Raw genomic sequence first — 8454 nt, forward strand, 5'->3', positions numbered from 1 at the left:
CTACTCGGGAGGCTGAGGCAGAGAATCGCTTGAACGCAGGAGGCAGAGCTTGCAGTGAGCCAAGATCACGCCACTGCACTCCAGTCTGGGCAACAGAGCGAGACTCTGTCTCAAAACAAAAAACAAACAAACAAACAAGTCATAATGCTTCTGGCAAGATACTTCGGCTTCTGTAAGCCTTGATTTCTTCATCTGTAAAGTATGTGTGTGTGTGTGTGTGTGTGAGAAACCTGTTCACAGGCTGCTGTGAGGATGAAGGAATCTAACCTACATAGAGCATGTGACGTGGACCTGGCACAGAGCATGCTCAGTGAGTGGTGGCTACGATCACTGTGCTGGGTCCTGACTCTTGCTATGTGACATGGGCCAAGTCACTCCCTCCCTCTCGAGGCCTCAGTTTTTCCATCTACACAGGAAGGCGGCTGGGCTAGAATGGTCTTTTAGGGGTCCTGCGGAATTCCCAAGGCCTCCACCAGGTTAATAAATAGCATCTGATTGAGGTTCTAGAGGAGACCGTTGCCCCCGTGGCCCAAAAGCTGCTAGGATGGGAACGTGTGCAGAATCCTGGTGTGGGGCAGATGCCCACTAGTGGGACTGGCACCCACCCGCTACCACCCCTCACTCAGGTACCTTTCTCGTTGACCTCTGCCGTCCAGTAGATGTCTGAGTCGTCTATGAGCTGGGCCTGGAAAGGGGAGGTGTGGGGGGACAGGTCCTTGTCCGTGATGTTCAGCACCTGGGACACAGGGCTTTGGTTGCATATGGTGATCTGACGGGGTTCAGGGACTGGGCCATGATCGTTGACATCAATCAGTGTTAGCAGGAGGGTTCCCGTGCCAGTGGTGGGAAGGCTTCCTGTTATAAAGACACATATGATGAGCTCCCTGTGACCCACCCAGTCAGCCTCAAGGGGGTTCCTGTTTACTGCCCAGCTCTCGCCTCTTAAGACCTTCCATGCCCTTGCTTCCAATACATGGCACTTACATGCCAATCAGGCCATCATTCTCGTTTCGGTAAACAGTAGACATTACTAACTATCACGGCACAGTTGCAGCCACTTCATCCAGACAGCCACTATAACCACAAAGCAAAACCTACTGGCTACCTCAGGGTTACTCCAGTGTTTGGTCCATCAGCTTCAGGGAAGCCTCCCTTCATAGCCCTGCTGCAGCCTCTCACCTGCCTGCAGGTCCTGGTTCAATACATGTCAACCAGACGTGACAACTACGTTATAACCCCCCATCTGTTATGGTGTGGCATCACTGATCTGTCATGGCACTTTCCAGTCAGCCCCTAGTAATCAATCACAAGGGAAAACTGACAGGTCAATTCAGGACCCAGTGAACCAAAAACTAAGGCTGAACGGACTCTCCTAATGCTGATGTTTTATTTACTTATTTATTTTGAGAGTCTTGCTCTGTTGCCCAGGATGGAGTGCAGTGGCACAATTTCAGCTCACTGCAACCTCTGCCTCCTGGGTTCAGGTGATTCTCATGCCTCAGCCTCCTGAGTAGCTGGGACTACAGGTGTGTGCCACCACGCCCAGGTCATTTTTTTTTTGTCATTAATTATCATTAATTTCTTATAAAAGAGAAATATGGAAATTATTTACACGATGAAAGATTTCAGAACTTCAGTGGAATGGGCAGCTTCACGTTGATGCCATTTCAACAGTGAATTATTTCAGTCTATGTACTTTCCAAGAACGTCACCATCTCTAAATAGGAAATAATCCTTGTCATCTAGAACTACTTTGGTGCCTCCATATTCTGGGAGAATAACTTTATCTCCAATTTTCATGCTAACTGGTTGAATCTCTCCACCCTTTCCTTTAGAACCCGATCCAGCAGCGACTACTGTTGCTGCAATAGTTTTCCTTGAGATTTTTCTGGAAGCATAATGCCTCCTTTGGTTACAGTTTCAGCAGCACTCCTTTCAGCCAATACTCGGTCAAAAAGTGGAAAAAACTTTCTAAATGCTTGTCCTGCTATGACGCCCTCTGCCTCAGACTTATAACTGCTCTTGTGTAGCGCTGCAAGGAGACCTGCGGTCAGACCCTGGCAACAAGTGAAAAGACCGCCTGGACGTAGGGGCGCTCGCCCCAGCCCCCGCTGTTCGCCCCCTTGTCCCTCCCCGTGAGGGAAAGCGACTGCCCCAAGGGATGCTGTGATTCGCCCCAAGGGCCCCGTGCAGGCCATAACGCGGGGACTGGGAGGCGGCACACTCAGCTAACTTTTTATGTTTTTAGTAGAGACAGGGTTTCGCCATGTTGGCCAGGCTGGTCTAGAACTCTCGACCTTAGGTGATTCGCCCGCCTCGGCCTCCCACAGTGCTGGGATTACAGACTTGAATCACCACACCCGACCCTAACTCTTATTTTTTAATGTTTCATTTTTTTGTAGAGACGTGGTCTCTGTATGTTTCTCAGGTCAGCCTTGAACTCCTGGGCTCAAGTGATCCTCCTACCTAGCTAGGCCTCTCAAAGTGCTGGGATTACAGGCCTGAGTCACCACACCTGGCTCCCTCACAACTCTTGGGTTTTAGGGAAATTGGAACCATGGCCAGTCCCTAGGATCAGTTTTTTGTTGTTGTTGTTGCTTTTTGAGACAGTTTCGCTCTGTCGCCCAGGATGGAGTGCAGTGGCACAATCTTGGCTCACTGCAGCCTCCGCCTCCCAGGTTCAAGCAATTCTTCTGCCTCAGCCTCCGGAGTAGCTGGGACTACAGGCATGCGCCACCACGCCTAGCTGATTTTTTGTATCTTTAGTAGAGATGGGGTTTCACCGTGTTGGCCAGGCTGGTCTTGAACTCCTGACCTCAGGTGATCCACCTGCCTCGGCCTCCCAAAGTGCTGGGATTACAGGCGTGAGCCACCGCAACCGGCCTAGGACCAGTCTTTAAAAGACTCCTCTGAAAGACCCCTTTGACCGTCTGGACTGGTTTGCAAACAGCCCTCCCCGACACATGTTCCCACCTGTGGAGGGAACATGCTGTGCTGTGTCGTGTGACATGAGAACCAAAAGTGGCCCTTGTGAGAAGGCTGGGAGGATGTTCTCACCATTGTCCACGGCCAAGACCATGACTTCGTAGATGTTGTTTCTCACAAACCGCTCATCCTCACGGTCTAGGGTGCCCGCAACAGTGACCTGCCCACTGTCTGGGTCCATGGCTAGCCACCCTGCTGGATCTCTCAGGATGCGGTAGCTGAAGAGGAAAAGTTGAGACGAGTAACATCCAGAATATTTAGAATTCTGTAGAACTGTGTAGCGCCACAAGGAGACACCTGTGGTCTGACCCTGGCGACACATGAAAAGACTCCCTGGGCACAGGCACACTCGCCCCAGCCCCCGCTGCTCGCCCCCTTGTCCCTTCCCGTGAGGCAAGGCGGTTGCCCCAAGGCGCGCCATTCAGGGCCACCTCATACCAACTAGCTGATGGCCTCTAGGCACCTAAGCAGGATCACACGGAAAATGTGCCTCGCCCATAAACGGGGTCCTACAGCAGCAGGTGCAGGAGTCCCAAGAGGGATACATGACAGAGTGAGAAACACCTGCCCCCAAACCCCTATTCAGTCTTCAGCCTCAAAGAGGGTAGGAATAAGAGGACCTATGCAGGAGGGATATTCCGATTTAACAGTCTCGACGGTAATCAGAACAAACGCTGGCCATAATCACCCACCCGCCAACTGTACCAGTGCATGCTGCTCACCGAGCCCCGCTCCTGAGTACCTGATCTTTTGATTCTCCTTGTCAGGGTCTTTTGCAGTGTAGACACACACAGCCTCCCCAGTGGGGATGCCCTCCTGGACCTCAACGACTTTGGAGGGCGGGACAAACACGGGTGCCTCATTTACATCCTCCACGTGGACCACTACGGTGGCTGTGGAGGTTGGGAGCTTCAGCACAAAAGGGGTCTCATTGGTCACTTCAACATATAGGGTGTGCTGGTTTTTGGCCTCAAAATCCAAACCCTAGGAGAGAAGAGGAAGGACCTGAACCACCATTTTGAGAGGAGTACAGTACAGTTGAGATGTCAGAAGGGAAGAGCCAAAACTGAGGGGCTTTAGCCCCCACTAGCAACCACGCTGCCCCTTCTCTGTCCCATGAGCCCTCCTGTGTTTCCCGAGTGCACATCTAATGGGGCCTCTCAGACCATCCTAAAGGGAACTGCATTAATAAGCCCTAGAATAATGGTTCCCAGTGGAGTGGTGGTGATGTTTGAGAAAATTGGGGGTTCTGGCATTGGGGCTCATGCCTGTAATCCCAGCACTTTGGGAAGCCAAGGCTGCTGGACTGCTTGAGACCAGGAGTTCAAGACCAGCCTGGGCAGCATGACGAGGCCCGGTCTCTACAAAAATACAAAAATTAGCAGGGCCTAGTGGTGCATGCCTCTAGTCTCAGCTATTTGGGAGGCTGAGGTGGGTGGATCATTTGAGCCCAGGAGGTTGAGGGTGCAATGAGCCAAGACTGTGCCACTATACTCCACCCTGGGTTGACATACCAAGACCCTGTCTCAAAACAAAACAAATTGTAGAAGCATTTCTACTTGTCGTAATGATGGGATACCACTGGCATTTACAGGCTGGGGCAGGGATGATGTGTCTCAGAATCAGAATGCTACAGATACGAGGAGCTGTTCCATATCCTATGTGACTTGCTAATATCCCCATGGACATTAATACACTCCTGGATGTGAAAAATCTGTTTAATATAGAGTCTAGAACACGTTTTACATATAAGCCAACTTTTTGTGTGGTTTTAGTACATACTGCATCTTCTAGGAATGCAGCTACTGAGGGAAGCTCCTATTTTAATTTGTTCAGGACTTCAAGAGTTGCTTCTTCACTGTTCTGAAGACATCAACACAACTTGCAGTTTGAGCTGCCAGGATAACACAGTGTCCACTGCATTTGGATGATTCTACAAATGGATGTGGGGAGGAACTGACCACTTCATTATGTTTTCTAGTATAGCTGTGCCCAAAAGTTTACATATCAAAATATTTTACATTCAGTAAACTTTTTTTTGTAAAATTTTAAATTTTTATTTGAGACAGGATCTTGTTCTGTTACCCAGGCTGGAGTGCAGTGGCTTGATTATGGCTCACTGCAGCGTCGACCCTTTGGGTTCAAGCAATCTTCCCACTTCAGCCTCCTGCGTAGCTGGGACTACAGGTGTGTGTCACCACATCCAGGCTGGAGTGCAGTGATGCACACTCGGCTCACTACAACCTCCTCCTCCCGCAATCAAGCAATTCTCCTCTCAAGTAGCCTCAGCCTCTCAGATAGCTGGGACTACAGGCGCGTGCCACCACGCCCAGCTAATTTTTGTATTTTTAGAAAATACAAAAGAGACAGGTTTTACCATGACGGCTGGTCTTGAACTCCCGACCTCAGGTGATCTGTCCGCCTCGGCCTCCCAAAGTGCTGGGATTACAGGCATGAGCCATTGTGCCCGGCCCCAGCTAATTTTTCGTACTTTTAGTGTAGACAGGACTTCTCCATGTTGTCCTGGCTGGATTTTTTCTTTATTTTAGTTAGGATATTCTCTATTTTTAGAAATCATGAGTTAGGTTAGTTATATTATAAATGAACTTCATTTCACATCATTTCACAATGTCGAAGTGGCATTCCAAAGTATTTGTTGCAGAAAAGAAGACAGCAAACCCCAGTCTTCAAAATATATTATTTCATACAGTATTTTATATTCTCAAACCACACCATTCTTCACAGTAAACCAGGAAGTAAAAGAAACTGATACACAGGGCGTGGCGGCTCACGCCTGTAATCCCAGCACTTTGGGAGGCCGAGGCGGGAGGATCACCTGAGGTCGGGAGTTTGAAACTAGCCTGACCAACATGGAGAAACTCCATCTTTACTAAAAATACAAAAAAATTAGCCAGACACAGTGGCGCAGGCCTGTAATCTCAGCTACTCAGGAGGCTGAGGCAAGAGAATCGCTTGAACCTGGGAGGCAGAGGTTGTGGTGAGCCAAGATCATGCCATTGCACTCCAGCCTGGGCAACGAGCGAAACTTAGTCTCGGGAAAAAAAAAAAAGAAACTGATGCAAGATTAGGCCCATCTTCTTTTTTTTTCTTTTTTAGTGCTGATGGGATCTCGCTATGTTCACCAGGCTGATCTGAAACTCCTGGCCTCAAGCGATCCTCCCACCTCAGCCTCCTAAAGTGCTGGGAATATGTGTGAGCCACTGGGCTAGCCTCATTCAGACTTTTTGACCCAACCCACGTCCTATACTCCAATAAAAACAAAAATACATACACACAAAAAAGAGACTTTTTGAGGCAGGAGTGTGCCTAAGTACTAGGTGATTCAAAACATTTTATTATCTAAACACCTAGACATGAGTTTTAGAGTAAATGCAAGGTCAACATGGATTTCAATAAAATGGACCCTCTATGTGAGACTGGTCTGGGGCAGCCACTGGACACTTTGGTCTAGGAGGAGGCTCCACTGATGTGCTTCAGTTAGATCAGTGACTCTTACCCATTTATGAAGTGGGCTCCTGGGTAAGATTTAGTTTGAACAAAGGGACTCCCCAACACGAGAGTGGCAGAACACTGTTGGGAGCCACTGGGCTGGTACGATTCCTGGTGACTAGCACACGGTAGACAGTGGCTCCTCGTCCTGAAGGCTGCAGACCTGACCGCCCCAGGTATAGCCATTGTCTGAGGCCGGAACTCACTCACCTTCCTGGTTGTCAGGATGCCCTGGTTGCTCTCAGGGTGGGTGGCGATGGTAAAATGGTCCCCGTCGTCACCGCCCACGATGAGGTAGGTGGCACGCCACGCTGGTGAGTTGGGGGCATCCAGATCAGTGACTGTCAGCCTCTGCACCTCATGGCCCACTGCATTCTCAGGCACATGGGACTCATACTGCCAGTGTGAGAAGCACAGTGTATTAGAGCAGATAACGACTCTCCCACTCCAGAGGCTGAGAAACCTCCATCCAACCTCAGGGCATGCCCACGCCTTTACCCTTTCCTGGACCACCCACCCACTTTGTGGGGTTTCAGGGTATACACAGCGGCAGGATGTCCCCAGCAGCAGCCTCACAGCTGCCGGCACAGACCACACCAATCCTGTGCCTGCTTTCCTTACACACAGGGGCCTGATGTTCCAGAAATCTCACAAGTTTACATGCCCAAGCCCCTGCCACGTGTAGCTACCTATCCCGCTGAGATCAGAAAGGAATAAGGAAGGTGGCAAGAAGGGCTGGTGCCTGAATGGGCTGGGGCACTGAACAGGAATTTTTTGGAGGTTCTCGGACATGTGACAAACACTGGAAAATCAGCTGCTCAGAACAAAAAAAAAAAATTTTTTTTTTTTTTTTTAAGACAATCTCACTCTGCCACTCAGGCTGGAGTGCAGTGGTGTGGTCTCGGCTCACTTCAACCTCCACCTCCCAAGCTCAAGTGATCTTCATGCCTCAGCTTCCCAAGTAGTTGGGACTACAGGCGTGCGCCACTGCACCTGGTTAATTTTTGTATTTTTAGTAGAGACGGGGTTTTGCCATATTGGCCAGGTTGAACTCCTGGCCTCAACTGTTCTGCCCGCCTTGGCCTCCCAAAGTGCTGGGATTACAGGCGTGAGCCACCAGGCCTGGCCCCATTACACATTTTGATTCAGACCTAACTAACGTTCAGAGCTGTCTGAAGATGGAAGCGGGAGGACGTAATTGGCACCTTGATTGGCACTGAGTCCTCTGCCTTGGAGGTGCGCAAGCATTCACTGGGAAAAGATAGGCAGGTGTAGGTACAAGGAAAATATGTTTTCAAATCAACAAAGATTTTCATATCGAGCACTTCTTTTCGGGCATCATGTTAGGAAACGTCCATAGGTTATTTCATTTGAAACTCAGAACAATGCAGCAGGTATTATCATTATCTCCTTTTCACAGATTAGGAAATGGGGCACAGAGAGGTTAGGTAGTTTTCCTAAGGTCACACAGCCATAGTGCTGGGACTGGCATTTGAAGCAACATAGGCTGGTTCCAGTTTCCTGAGAAAGGCAAACCTTGGTCGTTGATTATCTGATGAGGGACTGAGTGGGGAAGGGGCATTACCTTCTGGGGGTCAAACACGGGAGCATTGTCATTGGCATCGAGGATCTCCACTACTGCCACTGCTGTGGTGGTGGAGCCGTCCCCATCCATGTCTGTGGCCTGGATGGTCAGTGTGTACTCAGGGACTTTCTGGGGAGAAAGAGAGGAGAGGGGAAGCCCACTGTGGGTGCAATCTGAAGGGTCCCTCCCCTGACCTCCAGGAAGCACTGGCGCAGGGGTCTGCGGATGCAGAGGAGGATCTCTCCCTATCGTAATGCTGACTCCTTGACCAGCCCTCCCTCACTGCCAGGAGAACAGAAGCAGAGGATGCTGTTGGAAAGGGAACCAGAGATCCAAAGAGTTCTCCTGGGCCTGTCCTAGGGAAGCTTTGGCAT

The 8454-nt window shown here is 49.9% G+C and overlaps 1 protein-coding gene and 1 pseudogene across 1 annotated transcript in view; both read right to left on the minus strand.

Moving 5' to 3' along the window:
- CDH3 (cadherin 3, type 1, P-cadherin (placental)) overlaps positions 1 to 8454 on the minus strand; it is a 75373-nt gene that overhangs the window by 17606 nt on the left and 49313 nt on the right. Inside the window, exons 7-11 of the mRNA XM_011932128.1 lie at positions 8081 to 8209; positions 6706 to 6891; positions 3728 to 3969; positions 3058 to 3203; positions 631 to 855 (exon numbers count right to left, since the gene is read on the minus strand). Of these exons, the coding sequence (XP_011787518.1) occupies positions 631 to 855; positions 3058 to 3203; positions 3728 to 3969; positions 6706 to 6891; positions 8081 to 8209 (928 nt within the window). The remainder of the gene's footprint in view (positions 1 to 630; positions 856 to 3057; positions 3204 to 3727; positions 3970 to 6705; positions 6892 to 8080; positions 8210 to 8454) is intronic.
- Positions 1684 to 2198, minus strand: LOC105504612 (annotated as a pseudogene).

This window comes from Colobus angolensis, unplaced genomic scaffold, assembly GCF_000951035.1.
Source record: "Colobus angolensis palliatus isolate OR3802 unplaced genomic scaffold, Cang.pa_1.0 Scaffold93, whole genome shotgun sequence".
In the NCBI taxonomy this organism is placed as follows: Eukaryota; Metazoa; Chordata; class Mammalia; order Primates; family Cercopithecidae; genus Colobus; species Colobus angolensis.